Genomic DNA, 15749 nt, shown 5'->3' on the forward strand with positions numbered 1-15749 from the left:
GCATCTTATAGCATTTGCTTTACAATACCTTTTAACAGATTGCTTTCCAATCCGAACAATTCTTGCTTAAATAGTTTTATAACGTATTTGTCAACAGGATTTCAATTTATGTTTACAATTCAATATTAAGGTTATTATATATTTAGATAACATTTATAATCATTATAAATTAGATACATTTAATCATTAGATTTCTTCACAGTACTTTCACAGTTGTTTATAAGTGAATAAATTCTTCATTTCAAATACATTTATAAATAATTTAATGAATATTTAAGTATTTTGTCAAAGGCAGATACATGCTTTTTGCAAGCACATGCGTAAATACCCGTATAAATAATTTATCATTTCCGGCATGTGCAAATCTTTAATTTCTGTGCATTCACTTTATTTTTCGTGTAAAGTAATTTACGCTAATTTAGCATACACCCGAAAGTTTTACATAAAAAATATATATGAATATAATTTGAATGAAAATTATAAGTATTATTTTTAATACCCACTCAAAGGTCAGTTTTTCTTCAAAATTCCTCCACGATGGCATCTCTCTCTTTAGGCAGATAGCCATTGCATGCGTTACTCTATTTAATAAAAACTTAATCTGACCTATGTGCCTAATTACAAATATTTTAACATACATAATTTTATATTTAAATTTAGCCATCAAGTTTCAAACTTTTCAAATCTTCTAGAAAATAAATTTTGGCAGATCTCTTTTAGCAATTTTCTTAAAATCTATATTTTTGTAGTACAACAGCTTAGAATTTTATAAAACAAATTCATAATCAAAATCGCTGTTGTTAGTTATCGAAAAATAACCAAGATGTGATTTTTGCGTAAATGTCAGTAAACTATACAAATTGCTATTATCCATGACACTATAAATGTTTCTTTCATGCGAGAGTGTCCCTTTTTCGATTTCTATGGAACTGTCGTGTGTCGAAATACTATCAGAATCTTGTCAAGCGAGCTTCTGAATGTAAACAAAGAACGCCCCGTCTGGTGACCCAAGCTTCAAAGCAGTGCTTCACTTCTAGCGCGGAATGGCCCCTCCTCCCTTTCCTACCTCCATGACCAAACTACACGAGATGACTTTCAGTTTGCCTCATATTTAGAGTGCCGCACTGACACTATACGTTTACACACATCCATGCCTTCTCCGGGATTCGAACCCAGGCCCTTCGGCACGGCAGTCAGTGATGCTAACCACTATACCGGTTAGGTATTATAAAATGCTATAGCTTTCATTTTTCTTGTCTTTCTGCACCCACACTTCTTTTTCTTCTTCACTTAAGTTTCAAACTGCTGAATTTTCATGAAGTCCAGTGTCCTTTTCCTAGGCTTTTCTACTTCATTACATGAATGAGTTTTTTTCAGCCATGAATAAACCATAAACTGTTAACTTCATACGAAGCCTTATTGAGATTCGCAATAAAAAGTCATGAGTTTCATTCTAAATGCCAGAGGCACCGCATCATATTTACGTTCGAGTCTAAGAACTCCTTTGGGAGAGGGGACAACTGTGTGCATTATTATTATTATGCATAAAACGAATAATCCCCATATGGATTTTCTGCTGCTTATTGTGCATTAAAAGGGCAAAATTAAGGATTATATTAAGAGTTGCTGCTAGGTTTCCTGTAAATACCACTACTGGATATGTTTACTAATTTTAGTTTATTTGAAGTTTTTAAAAGTGTTGCAAAATGGTCCTGATCTGATGAAATATATTTATGCAAGTTTAATTTGTTCATCTTTAATCAATTAATGAATAAAATTTTCTTCTATGAAATAAATTATCATTTATGTTATTATTTTGCATAGGTAAAACATTAGCAGTTTGGGAAATTATAATTGTGCAAGATGATCTTGAGGAGGCTCCTATTGAGCAACTTCAAGTCGTGTTGTCTGATCCTGAAAATTGTCTTATATCTAGTCACAACAGGACTGTTGTCAGTATTTATGATTTGAATAGAGGTAAGTCTTTTTTGTTCTAATAATTAAATTCTAGTTATTAATATACTAATGAGTGATAATCCAGTTAACCTTTAAGTACCGATATACTTAAAGGTTAATTGTTAGTATCTTGGATTCATAAAGTAAATTGTAGTGAAATACAGCTAACTTCCCATCTATGCCTTTGTGGAGTGGTAGTGAATACAATTGTTCCTAAGCATTTTCAGTTCACAGTACTCTTTGTATATCAGAATATTACCATGGCACTAAAAGTCTAAATATAGATCTACCTAACAGTTACAGAGTGTAGTTCAGATTAAGGGTTAAAGGTTAGGGGGTTAAATTTAAAACATAAATTAACTATGTTTCAAATTAAGAAATAATTTTGTTAAAATGTGCTGAATAAGTACTTAGTTTGGACAATCATATTATTGAATAAATGAATCAACTTCACTGCACATCTTTTGAAATTGCTAAATTAAGCTAGACATGTCTGCTCATATCCTGTTCCACTTTGATTTTCTCACACTTGTTTTTATAACAGCAACAGCCAAAAACTTAGTGCATGTGGACTGTTCATCTTTTAATGATATTAAATTATCTTTAATCCTCTTTATTAAAGACATCCAAAAGTCAGTTCTTTTCTATCAGATTTTGTCTTCAGTTTATTGTTGCAAGTCAGATCAGTAAGATTTTCTTCCGCAGAAGCAAATTCAGATGTAGCTTCAGCTCTGATAAAGCCATAAATTAATGCAAACTTGTCAGCATTGTCTTCTGTAATTTGCAAACTACTTGGTAAACTGAAAACATTTTTCAAAAGCAGTGTTTGTACAGTGTCTACTAGATGCTATTACCATCTTAGCACCAACGTATGGATGGTTCAGCTGTTAAACTATACCCAGGCAGCATGCATTCATAAATGGCTCATGACAATCGCCCTTCGTATAAAAACTGTAAAACTATCATAAAATGTGTCCGAAAAATAGTAGATGTTTACATGCATTTTTACATTACATTATACTTAAGTTTTATCTAAAATTTAGCTGCAATGATGCAAATAGCTTTCATGTATAATTTACATATAAATTTTGTGGATTTACTTATATTTTTGGCAACAAATTATGTATATTTATTGTATATGTCCCGATACTGAGTACAAACCTATACTTTTGGTAGAAATTTATATTAATTTTCCTATTTTTTTTTCCTTTGCATATAAGGGTTATTTCTGTCAAAATTCAGGTAAATCCCCTGTACTTTTTCCTTTGCATTAACCTGCAATTTTGGCCAAAAAATATGAGTAAATCAACTACTTTCTTACTAAATCTATTATTGTGTTTATACATGCAGTTTTCGTTAAATCTGCATATATTTTCACAAGTGTGCATACATTTATTTAGTACCATTTTTATAATTATATCCAGAACATATACACACATTACTGATGTAAAAGTGCTGTTTTAAATGCATGTGATTTTCGTGTAGTATCACTTTTAGTTACATAGCAGTAAAATAGAATAGATAAGTATCAGATATAGTTAAACTTTCACAATATTTAAAAAACACCATACACACATTTTTTCTCCCTGCATCAATTGCTGCGCATGCAAAGATTGGGGGGGAAGCTTAATATGATGTTGGAAAGTTAAATTGCTTAGACGGACACCATTCACAAAATTTTTCATAGATGAAGAAAGTATGAATATTTAACGCTTAAAATAAAAAATATTCACTTACCTTCTTCAAGTAATAATGTAATAACCAGGTTCCATATGGTGACACTAATCCATTCAGAAATAAAGAATTTACTGACTTATTTGCTAAAAAAACGTTGCCTTTTTTCCTTCATAGTTGGACATATTAAGGAAGCCTCTAAATTAACAGGTGAAATAAAATTATTTCCATACACTGCATAAATTTTCAGAACACCCTTCTAATGAATTACTAAATTACTTTTTGTATAAAAAATAGAAATGCTTCTGTATGTGCATGCTTGGTATACAATTGTAATAGCAGTAAGTTTTGATAAGCTAGTGAAAAACAAACCACATAAATTTTGCCTTCAGTTAACGGGAACATTGTACTCATTCTGAAGACTTGCAAATTAAGAATGTCCATAAATATTTTGGCAAAAATATGAAATGCTACATAATTATTTATTTATTTTATAATTTTTTATCATTAAAAATTATTGGAATTACTGTATAATTTTCTCCCATATATTAAACAGAAAAAATTCAGCCTCATGTGATTATTATAAAAATGATTAAAGTTAATGAAATTTATGTAAAATACCAGGATTAAGTTTTCAGTTTCGTAGAGTTATTATTGTTCAAATATGAAAATAATTAGTGTATGGCATTATTATTATTATTATTATTATTATTATTATTATTTTGTTTGTTTGTTTGTCTGTTCAAAGTGAGGGACTGTAAAATGAAGGGGAAAAACAGATACTCTAAATGATAGATTTTTTTAAGGTTTTTAAAAATTTATATACTATTTATAAAAGTAACAAGTGAAAAATTAGTTTTTATCAGTACATTTGGCTTTGTATAATATTTGTAAAAATAATATGCAAAAATGCCATACCCTTATTTCACCAAAATTGTATGTACAGTAAAAATCGTTTAACACGAAACTGAGGGGACTGAAATATTTTTTCATGTTAAGAGAATTTTGTGTTAAAGGATATTGAAAAAAAAAAAAAACACATATTCAACAAAATTAAGTTTATTAGAGTACATTTTATTTATACAGATATGTATATATGCGTGTATTTCATAGAAATCAATGAAACAAAAACATCCACAAGAACTTAATGAAATTTAATACAAAATTGTCAAGTTTTTTGAAAAACAAAACATTTATTGAGTTTTGGGAAAATAATCTGATATTTTTCTTTGGATTGTCAACAAATTGTTCAATGTCGACCATTTTTTTATTCATTTCACCATTGGAATGTGGTCTGAATAACTGCAGATACTTTTTATGATAGTCCTCATTTCTGATGACATGGGAACTGGAGCGCTGCATTATTCATTTCATTTTTTTGTCGGAATCTGCATTAATGATATTGTTATAGCTTTGAACGAACTCCAAAATGTCTTTGTCTGCCATAATTGGGACTGTACACACGTTATCATCAACTTCTGCAACGAATTCTTCTGATAGTACAGTAGGACAGTCTATTAATCTAGAAACTTTCTCAAACATTTCATTAAGTGTCAGCTCAGTTTCAATAGCTCCTTCTAGATTTCTTTTGGCACCAAAGAATCTGATACTTTTGAGAATCATGCGTGATGAAAACAATTTCATTCGTCCTTGGAGTCACTGAAATCCATGCAGAGTGCAACATAAGAACCAAACTCACTGATTTTTTACTCACGTTGCGTTGTGAGAATGCCAAATTCCAAAGCCAACTGATGAGAGATGAGATAATTTTGTGACATTTGTAGGGGTGGAAGGCAAAACTAGCGTAGATAAACAAAATTGGCTCGTGTCACAGGCTTTTCCGAGGGTATTTCAAAGCCAAGTTAGCCTCCTTTCCATAAAAACATGTGAAACCACCTCTCTTTCATTTCACACTCTGCTTAAATCTCGCCTGCGAGGCGGTGTTTTCCGTGTTTTGTTCATTTCCAGAAAGCATATCTTTTCGTGTTAAGAGAAACAAAATGCATGAAAATACATAGTAGTTTGTCGGGACCGTTGCATTATTTTGTGTTAACCAGTGTTTCATCTTAAGCGCTTTCGCATTAAACTTATTATACTGTATATTTTTAGAAGCATGCTGCCTGGGTATGGACTGAGTAGCATTTCTGTGAAAGCAGTGGAATATTCCATTGTGCCTCTCTGTAAGCCACCCACGTCACATTTTGGGAACAGTAGGTTTAACATTTCCAGATAGCAATTTACAAGATGTGTCGTTCAATTCTTGGTAATGGCATGTTAACTTTTCATGTTTACTCCTCCAAAAATTGAATAGTCCAAAACATAATAATCCATGTTTTTCAAAACCAACAGTGGTGCCCCAATTAAAATATGATGGATAATGATTTCTTACCATTAGGATTTCACCTGTATCCCCAATTATTCTTTAAGTTGAATTATGGCATTCCTTTTATGCATGCCTTCATGAAGTAGCAGGTTAAGTGCATCCAAACTGAAGTATGCTTAATTTGATTCCCAGGTGTAAGTGATTTTTCATGTTTCCTTTTCTGAAAGCCTATAGTCTTTTCAACATCCTACTGTCACTTGATGAACCTTGAAAAAAGACATTTCTATAGCTGTTTACAAACTGTGCAAGTGAGAGTGTAAATGAGAGAAAGTGAGAGCTGGTTGTATTTTTTGCATGTAATGAAATTCTTTTATACTCTAAACCTGTGTTTTTACATATAGGGTCATGTTCTCAAATACCAGTTCCAAAACCACCAGTATCTAAAGGTAATGATGCAAGTAATCCACCTAAATCTTCTGTTAGTATTGATGAAGATGAGGTAGGCAAATAATCCATACTTTATAGATTAAAATTAATTTATTTAAAATTGTTGGATGTACTTATATTTAATATTTAACTGAATTGATCAAATTAACATAAAAAATAGGAACATTTTATGTTGAACACATTTATTAGATGTCTGAGAAATTTCTGAGTAAACTGTTATGCATTGAGGAGTTTTTCACACATTGATTATAGAAAATAGTGTAGAAAAGCATGTTTTATTAATGTTTAGTTTTTATTGTTATTCTTGTTAGTTTAAATAGGGGTTATTTGAGCTATTATATTACTTTTTGTGTTTTACTACGTAATTATTGTATTAATTCCACGTTGGTTATTAAAATGTAAACTTGAGTGTGATAGTTGTCTCAAGTACTTTCTTTAATGGTTCCATTTCAGTTAGCATATTTTAAATAAATGTGAAGAAAATTGTGTATTAATATTTTCATATAGAGCTCAATGTCTCAATTCATTAACCTATGATACTTTTTGTAATGTGAAGTTCTGTTTTTTTTTTTTTTTTATTCTAAATCTTCAAGCAAATATTTTTTATGCTGTTGAAAATACAGAACTGGATTTCGTCAAATGGAAAATATTCTTCAGGAAAATTGTTGCGATTAGAATTGTATAGTAAGGTATCTAAAATATTATTTGATGTGTTGCATAGAATGAAAGTTAATCAGTTGCAAAACTGGAAATAAAACGGGAAAAACTCAGTGCAAGGAAAAATATTTACTTTCTGAATCTGGAGATAATGCATAAATTTATCTTTTTTCTAGAATAATGAATTTTTACAAAATTTTAATTTACAAGTAAACAAGTTTTTTTTTTTTTTTTTCCAATTCACTTTTTAGCAGAATTATCATAACTAGGTTTTATCTGTACTTTACTTCAACAATCTTTTACTAAGTTACAGTTATTCTGCCAGTTTAATCATAATTTATTAATAGTAGTATACCACATTTGATTTAAATGACAAGTTATTGTAATATTATTATTGGCTATTATTATTATTATTATTATTATTGATATTATATGTTAACAGTTTGAATTCTGAATATCTGAGTGGAACTCAAACACAGCAGTCTAAGCATTACTTAGTATCTCTGATGTGCAGGACTAGCATAAATGATTCATTCATTTTAAAAGGCTATATTTTCAAAAGTATTATGTGTACACACATGAAAAATGTATGAAAGCAACTGCAAACTCGTCAAGTTTTTTTTTTTTTCCCACTATTTAACCAAGTTTCCCAGATAAACAGAACATTACTTTATCGCTGAATAACAACTTGCTGCTGAAATCTTTGTCTTCCAATGCTTCCTGCATGTTGACACAAAAATCTAGTCAATGGGCATAATCATCCAGCTTTAATTGTTACAGGAGCTACACTTGGTACTTTTTGAAATGCAACCCTTGATGCAAAATCTTCCACACAGTTTTTTGTGTTATTCTGAAAATCTAGTCAATTGACAAGATAAAAATCTAGACAACAGTGCTAGAAAATGTATGGAATGAGTTCGACTATCATCTGGATGTGTGTCGTGTCACCAAAGGGGCACATACTAAGTATTTTATTTATAGAGGGTGTACAAACTTGGTGACTTTTTGTTCTTTTTCATGTGTGTACGTGAAATACTTTTGAAAATATAGCCTTTTCAAAATGAATGAATCATTTATGCTAACCCTGTATTTTTTATGTACATTTTGCTGTCTATGCATGCTTCTGTACAGCTCTTGTACAGTGCCAGTATGTTCAACCAACTAATTACAATAGTAGTTCATTTTGATTAATAAAACAATAAGGTGCAAATAAATCTAAGCCTACTTCCAGAGTACTTAAAGGAGTATTAGACCTTAGACCACTTACATTAGCTTATTTCTGTTAGTGTAGCATAAATTCCATAAATTGAGGTCAGGATCATATACTGAATTCGAACTACCAATGGCCTAGCGGTAAAGTCACTGAATGCTGGTAGTTCGGTCTGGATTTGAATCCCGGCGAACGAGCAGGCTGCATTTTACTTTTCATGGACTTTCCCACTGAGCTAGTTCCCTTAAAAAGTCTTCTGTGAAGGCATCCCTTCCATAAGCCAAATGGTTCTCGAGTGTTTAGCCATAATCAAGTAAATCAAACTAAACATATTCTGAATTTCCACAAAAAGCATGTTGCTAAACACCAAATTTTGTTAAAAATAATATTAATATTTGGGAGTTAGCATTGTGGGAGGGAAAAAGGGGAAGGTAGCAGCTCTTTTTGGCCCTGTTTCATTAGTGGCTATAGAAATTTGTCAGCATGCACTGCCCTGTTAAGTGGAACATGGGCAGAAAGAAAGAGGACATGTCAGCATGCCAACTTGTTTTATCTTGAATTTGTGATTGTAATTTAGTGCATAACTGCAGATTAAATGTAATTAATATGAATTTCACTATATGAATGCATTAAAAAACAGTAAATATTTTTCCAAATTTTAAATTTTTAGGCATGCAGTACATGCCACCTTTCTATCAGGTGGATTATTTGTAAACATAATTGTTGTGCCTGTAAACTTTTTAAATGATCCCATAGTATTTGTTCTCTATTGAAAACTGTTCTAGGTGTATGAAACTATCTTCTTATTTTCATAAACTTGAAAATTTGTTTTTCTAACATTGATAAATATTTTTAAGAATAAAAACTTTAAAAAGGAGAAAATAATATTTAGTTTTTTAAATGTCCTATTATTTTTTCCCTGAAAAAAAGAGCAGTGTTTGGGGGTTATGGTTTAATATACATTACAAAAGCATATTTAAATTACTCTTCTCATGAATTATCAGGATGAAGATAGAATAGTTTGCTTTATGTAATATAAAAGTAAACTTAAAAGCTGAAAAGTTCAGGTCAGTTAAGAAATTGATCCAGTTAAGAAATGGGTACACTTTTATGGAAAAATATACAGCATATAGTTTGGTATTTTTCCCCCCCCTCTGTGACATTTTTTTTTTTTTTTTTTTTTTTTATGTTTACATTTTCTTTGCAATTACATTTCATAATGTTCTTTACCATTGTTTTCTTTTCATTCTCATATTATTCTTATTTGCTATGTTTTCTTCCTTTGATCTGTTAAAGAGCATATTCGCTAAGTGATTATATTTACCTTGGCTTTGTTTTATTTTATAATATAAATTCATGTCAGTGATCGCACTACTTCTATTGAAACCAGATCGAATTTATCATTTTGATTTATTTAACTACCTTCACCTCTTCTGGGAAAAGAGGTTTGCCAAATTGTTTTTCATTTTATAACTCTCCCATGTAAGGCTTGTTGTTAATATTATTATTCTTTATTTTTGGTCAGTTGTCTTTACTTGTTTATTTGCTGTTATTTTAATTTGTCATGGAATTATTTTGTTAAGTAATTTCGCCTTTATTTGTGAATGTTAAAAATTTTTTCATTATTGAGTTGTCGAACGGGCTGCCTGCATGGGTGTTTTCGTGGTTTTCCCCATGTGTAAAGTGTATACAGGCCAGTTTCCCTTAGAAAGTCCTCCACAAAGGCATCCCTCCCTTTAGGCAGATATCCCTCGTGTGCTTTGCCATAATTAAATAATTCAATCCAAACCATTATTGAGTTATAGCATAATGGTAGATCACCAAAAGAATTATTTTTGCAAGTGAATATGATAACACTCTTTCCATGTGAATTTAATATTTAAATACAATATGTATTTTTTTTAAGTGTTGAATATGTTTTAACCTTTGTAATGCATAAAAAGTGAAGTTAGAACTAATGATTATTGGAGAAGTCAAACATAATCATTATTCGGCGTGTTATTTTAACCAAAGTTTAGAACTAATGTTTAAGTTTTTATGATGCAAATAGACTAAATTTATTTGTATCATCTTATGAAATACAAATGTAATATTAAAGTTATAATAGAACAGGACTAATATGTGCTTAATGAAACAAAAACTGTTTTCAATACAAAAATGATCTATTACAGTACAGTCATGGTCATATGGCTTTTCCTAATCTGATGTTCTGTTTAACCTGACCTAGTCGGCAGAAAAATAATCAGTAAAAAGTGGCAAGTTGTTGAACATACATGAGTAAGCTGCTTTTGTGCTTCATAGTTGACCTAGATTTTATTAGTATGATTCACTATGCTCCAACCTGCTGTGCTGTTCGTTGATCTCATAACCAAGTTGTATTTTCTAGTGAGTTGATATTTTGGTTGTTTTTTGTTCCTTTGTAATATTCAGATTACAGTATTCTTACCTTGTATTTGCACATCCTGTTCTGTGGTGCGTTATGATGGCTTCGAAAAGGAAAAAAGTGTCTGTTTCTATGGAAGAAAATCTGAGAGCTTTGAAGAAACTGGACAAAGGTGAAATGTTATTAAAAGTGGCACAAGATTATAATGCAGAAAAACGACCATAGGAGACTAGAAAAGGAATTGAAAAGAGAGAGAAAAGTGATGTTCCGAGTGACAATTACTACTCCTCATTTTAGAGAGTTTTTAAGGCTTTTTCATTTGTTTCATTTGATGCATTTATTTATTTATTTATTTATTTTTTGTTCTTACATAATTTGTTATTTTTGAATAATTTTCGGATTTTTATTTATACTTCACATTTTGATAATTTTCGGATTTTTCCTTATACTTCACATTTTGATAATTTTCGGATTTTTCCTTATACTTCACATTTTGAAGGGAATGCTTTATATATTTTTTTCTATTTTTTGATTGTTCAGATTGATCTAGGGAATGACACTGTGCAATTGTATGTAATTTGTTTTTGCCGTTCGAAAATCGCATAGTGTCAGAAACAGTGATGTAGCCTACCAATTAATTGGAATGAAAAATTAAATTATTTTTGTCTGTCCTGACTAGCAAAAATGGTTCAATCTGACTGGTCTAATAATTCAGCCGTTTGGCCTTCTTCAATTTTGCTTAAGTTCTAAATTTCTTCTTGCTAATTCTCAACTTTCATTTTTGTAATATTTCTGAAGGTTGTAGTAATTTAATTACAATTATTAGTTATGCTGCTAAAGCACATTTTTTCTTTTAATTTAGATAGTAGTATTTATATTTTGAAGATTTTTCTTATGCTCAGTAATAGTACAGAAATTCTGAAAAGTTTTTTTAATATGTTTCTAATATATTCGGTTAAGGAAAATTGCATCATTTTAAAAATTATTAACATACGAAAATGCTGTGTATGAAACTATAATTATTGTTTTGATTATAATGCTAAATTGTGTAGTATTCTGAACGTGCCTTAGAAATCAGAATTTTTAAGGATACCTTTTAGGTTTCCACCATTTCTATTTCTTCCTGTTGAACTGTTTAGTAGATTTATTATTTCTTCCAAGTTGTAGTATAAACTTCAGTGCAATATGATTTTCTTTAAATCTAATTGTTGGTATTATTTTCTTTCACAGTCAAAAGTTATTAATCCGGACACCCATAATCCGGATTTCAAAGCTACAAATTTTCTGCGCATGCGTCAACGCAAATTTGCGTTGCGTTGACCGCATGCGCGTAATACCTTTACGCATGCGCATAATACCTTTACACATGCTTGTTTAATGTATAACGGACGGTATAAGCTAAGCTAAAATTATCTAATTATCTATTTCAGTTAATGTTGTAGATTGCGTTGTTCCTTAATCTTCTAATTGGGACCAGCTTATTATTTTTTGCAGACTGTTAGAGCAATTTTATAAAAGTAAGTTGGAACTTTCGATTATGTCATAAGACCTGGAAGAAATAATAAATCTACTAATTTCCGATGCTGGATCTACAAAGCAAAAGCATGTTTCGATGTCCATCAAACAAAAAGTGGAATTGCTGCCAAAAAATGGATAAAGGCTTCTTTGTTTCTCAACCATTCCGAAATCTGTTTATCAATTTCACTCTGCTCTGCGCCGGGTGGGGGGGACGTCGCGGTGCACCATGAACTGGAAGTTGATCTGTCAGCACTATCCTCATCTTCAGGGCAGATGTTTTTATTTTATTCGTTTTATAATGTAGTATTTCATCTCGATGTACGCGTCTTTGATATGACATAAATCAAATTCCTTGTCATTATAAATATCACGAATACAAATCAAATAGTTTTCTGGTTGCAATTTTCTAATTTCGACTATGCGTAATGTATGCTTTACGCATGCACGCGTAGAAAGAAATGTTTAATAAAGTAAACAAATAAATATTAAGCTTTTTTTTTTTTTTTTTTTTTTTTTTTTTTTGTAAATTTTGATACCCTTTAGATCATAATTGCTCTTTATTTCATAAATTACGGTTTCATATTTTTAATTTTATAATTTGTGCATGTTATCTTACCAGATTTAAACTGATGATCTAAATCTGGAAAAATTGATAATCCGGAATCGCTGAAGTCCCGACGAGTCCGGATTAAAAAAGACTTTTGACTGTATTTATTTTTTATTTTAAAATTTAAGCGAAGTTGTCCCTGTAAGTTAATTAGCTTTTGCTGTCCAATGAAAGAGCAATAATTATATATTGTGCTGATTTAATAAAATAAATTTGTATATTTAAAAGAATTATTCAACTAAATCGTTAAGTTTTTTCTTCTTATAGAGATATCTTTTTCTTTTTATTTATTTATTTTTTGTGTTTGAATCAGGAGCAGATTGGGGACAAAGATAGTGATGATGCAAACTATTCTAAATTTCCTATGGTAAGTAATCCAAAATTGATTACAAGCAGAAGGATTTTTCTCTTTGTTTTTTAATTCCACTGAGTGCTGCTTAATGTGATCACACTACTCCACAGTTGTTTCGATAACATTAACTGTATAACAACATTAAACGATGAGAAAAATATCCTTCAAGATAGCAATGGCATTTAACTGATATAAGATATAAATATCAAGAAACATATAAATAGGTATTTTCATAGCATTTTAATTAGAAAAATGTAAAACTTTGTTTATGAACTGTTCACATTTCTGAAAATTACTTGACTTATACTTTTCCTCTAATCTTAATATTCAAAAGGCAACCGTTTTTGTAAGAGAATATGCCAGAGTAAAACATTAAATTAAAAAAACAACCTTCATTTTTCATAGATGCTTTCAGCGAATTCTTTAAAAAAAAAAAAAAAAAAAAAAAAAAAACTCTTCAGGCATTTTTTCCCCCTTTATTTCTTATGAAGAAAGACTTGCGTCAGAGTACTCTCAAAATTGAAAGAATCATTCAAAACATACGTCACACTTAATTTTTTTCTAACCCAATTTTAAATGTTTGCCTGAAATCGAAATCAAGCAGTTAATGTCTCGCATAGTAGCATTTCTCTGTCACTTAGCAATTTTTATAGTTTATTTTGGCTATTTGGAGAATTAATTTTTTATTTCGTGTTTTTGCTTTAGTTTAAAAATTAATTCTGTAGTAGTCTTATAATATTAACTGAATTCTTGATCATAATAAGCGATGTACTTTGTGTATTTTCATACACAGTCAGGCAGGACATTGGCAATTTGATAATGATATCTTAATTATAACATCAAGAGGCATCTGTGTCAATTTTTGGAGCTAAAAAGAAGTGTAACATATCTTTCCAGTTTTTGAAATTAATATCTGAAACTTCCGTATTGTACCATTAAATTCTGTTTTAATGTTCAAAATTGTATAAGATACATGGTCTATCAAGAAAATGCACTGCAGAAATGTAAAATTTCATATTTTTCTAAAATCTAAATCTTCTTCATTTTAGGAATGTAATGAACATATATATGGTTTATTACATTATAACAGACCGTCTCAAAATTTCTTTCAATGTGATGGTAAGAATTGGTTGCCATGGCTTCCAGAAACTTCTAGTAATGTAGAAAATACCAAATTCTCAGTCCCTCCATTTGAAAGTGATGGTAAATCATCTAGAGATGTTGTAATCAAAGATAGTTCAGTGGGGATTTTAAATTCTAAGGAATCCAAAGCAGGTTTACCAAGTTTAGAGGCAGAAAATTGCTTTAAAGGTAATTAAGATATCTGAAAATTCGAATAATTAAGAAACTCATTGAAAAATACCTTGAACTTTTATTGTAGCTAAAAACCTTGAATAAGATGCTTTGAATTTTTCAAAATATTTTCACTATAATTCCTTATTATAGGATGGGAAGAATTTTCTGGAAAGTGTTACAAGTGGAATAAACTGCAATCAACATGGAGTGATGCTCAGACAACATGTGAAAGTTTTCCTTATGGAGAATTAGTGGTGGTAGAAACACCTGAGCACAATGATTGGTTAGTGCAGTTAGCTCGGGGAAAACTGTACTGGATTGGTAAGTAATTGAATCAGTATTTGAAATATATGTTGCTCAGTCTATTTATCATTCTTCTTTTCTTCATGGTTTTAGGAGCTAATTCATTATTTTGGTGTTAGATGCACAGATGCTGTACACTGATATATTTTATTGGGAAATAATTTCGTAATTCATAAGTCCTTTAGTACCATCGGTTATTTTATGGTGCTATTTGGTAAATCTGAAGTGCATGCAATTTCCATTACAAACAAATTACACACCATTTAAGGAAGAAGCTTGTAAAAAATAATGTTATCATAATTGTCCATATACAACCAAATTTGAAATTGAGAGGAAAAGGAAGAAATATTTTTGCTGTTCAGAATTGTATGATAAACTGAATTGTGAATCAAATATCTAAGGGGTATTAATAATATTGTAAGAAAAATATAGAAATTTTCAAGTGACTTGTAGACATAATATGTCATAGTATCAGAAAGCATACTAATCATATATTACATTACTAGCTTTTTGCGAACATCATGGTGAAAGGAACAGGATTAATCACATGATTTGCACTGAAGCTGATCCCGGACTTGTAAATTGCAGCAAAAAGCTCAAACTTCTCATAAATTATTTATTTTCTGGAAATTCTATATTTTATCCAGAATGATTTCATGCTTAATGAAATGCTGCTTAAAAATATACTGATGTCCAAAATTATAGTTTCATAAGTAAAGATATTTCTTAAGAACTAAATTGCATCTTTACAAAAGTCTTATAAGATCTGTCTTGATTTATGCATCAAAGACTTGGGCATTGGTGTGATGAGAAAGCTCTAGGAATTTTTTAGCAAAAGATCTTGTGTTGCATTCTAATTTAAAACTAATTAAGATCTAATTTAGAACTCTATAAAATTTACAAACAACCTGATATTGTAAAATTTGTCAAATTATAGAGACTTAAATTTAAATGGGTTGGCCATCTGGCTAGAATGAATGAAAATCGTTGCTGTAAGAAAATCTTCCTGGTAAAGCCCATGGG

General features: G+C 30.2%; 1 protein-coding gene across 4 annotated transcripts in view; it reads left to right on the top strand.

Annotated features, from left to right (window-relative positions):
• LOC118184363 (FRAS1-related extracellular matrix protein 1-like) overlaps positions 1 to 15749 on the top strand; it is a 190469-nt gene that overhangs the window by 155363 nt on the left and 19357 nt on the right. Inside the window, exons 14-18 of one of the 4 annotated variants that reach the window (XM_085807236.1) lie at positions 1825 to 1977; positions 6355 to 6452; positions 13089 to 13142; positions 14177 to 14438; positions 14574 to 14744. In XM_085807236.1, the coding sequence (XP_085663362.1) occupies positions 1825 to 1977; positions 6355 to 6452; positions 13089 to 13142; positions 14177 to 14438; positions 14574 to 14744 (738 nt within the window). The remainder of the gene's footprint in view (positions 1 to 1824; positions 1978 to 6354; positions 6453 to 13088; positions 13143 to 14176; positions 14439 to 14573; positions 14745 to 15749) is intronic. The other 3 variants (XR_015038404.1, XM_085807237.1, XR_015038405.1) reach the window with 3 other exon arrangements.

This window comes from Stegodyphus dumicola, chromosome X1 (assembly GCF_044657685.1).
Source record: "Stegodyphus dumicola isolate Sdum_Otavi_A_Nest chromosome X1, ASM4465768v1".
In the NCBI taxonomy this organism is placed as follows: Eukaryota; Metazoa; Arthropoda; class Arachnida; order Araneae; family Eresidae; genus Stegodyphus; species Stegodyphus dumicola.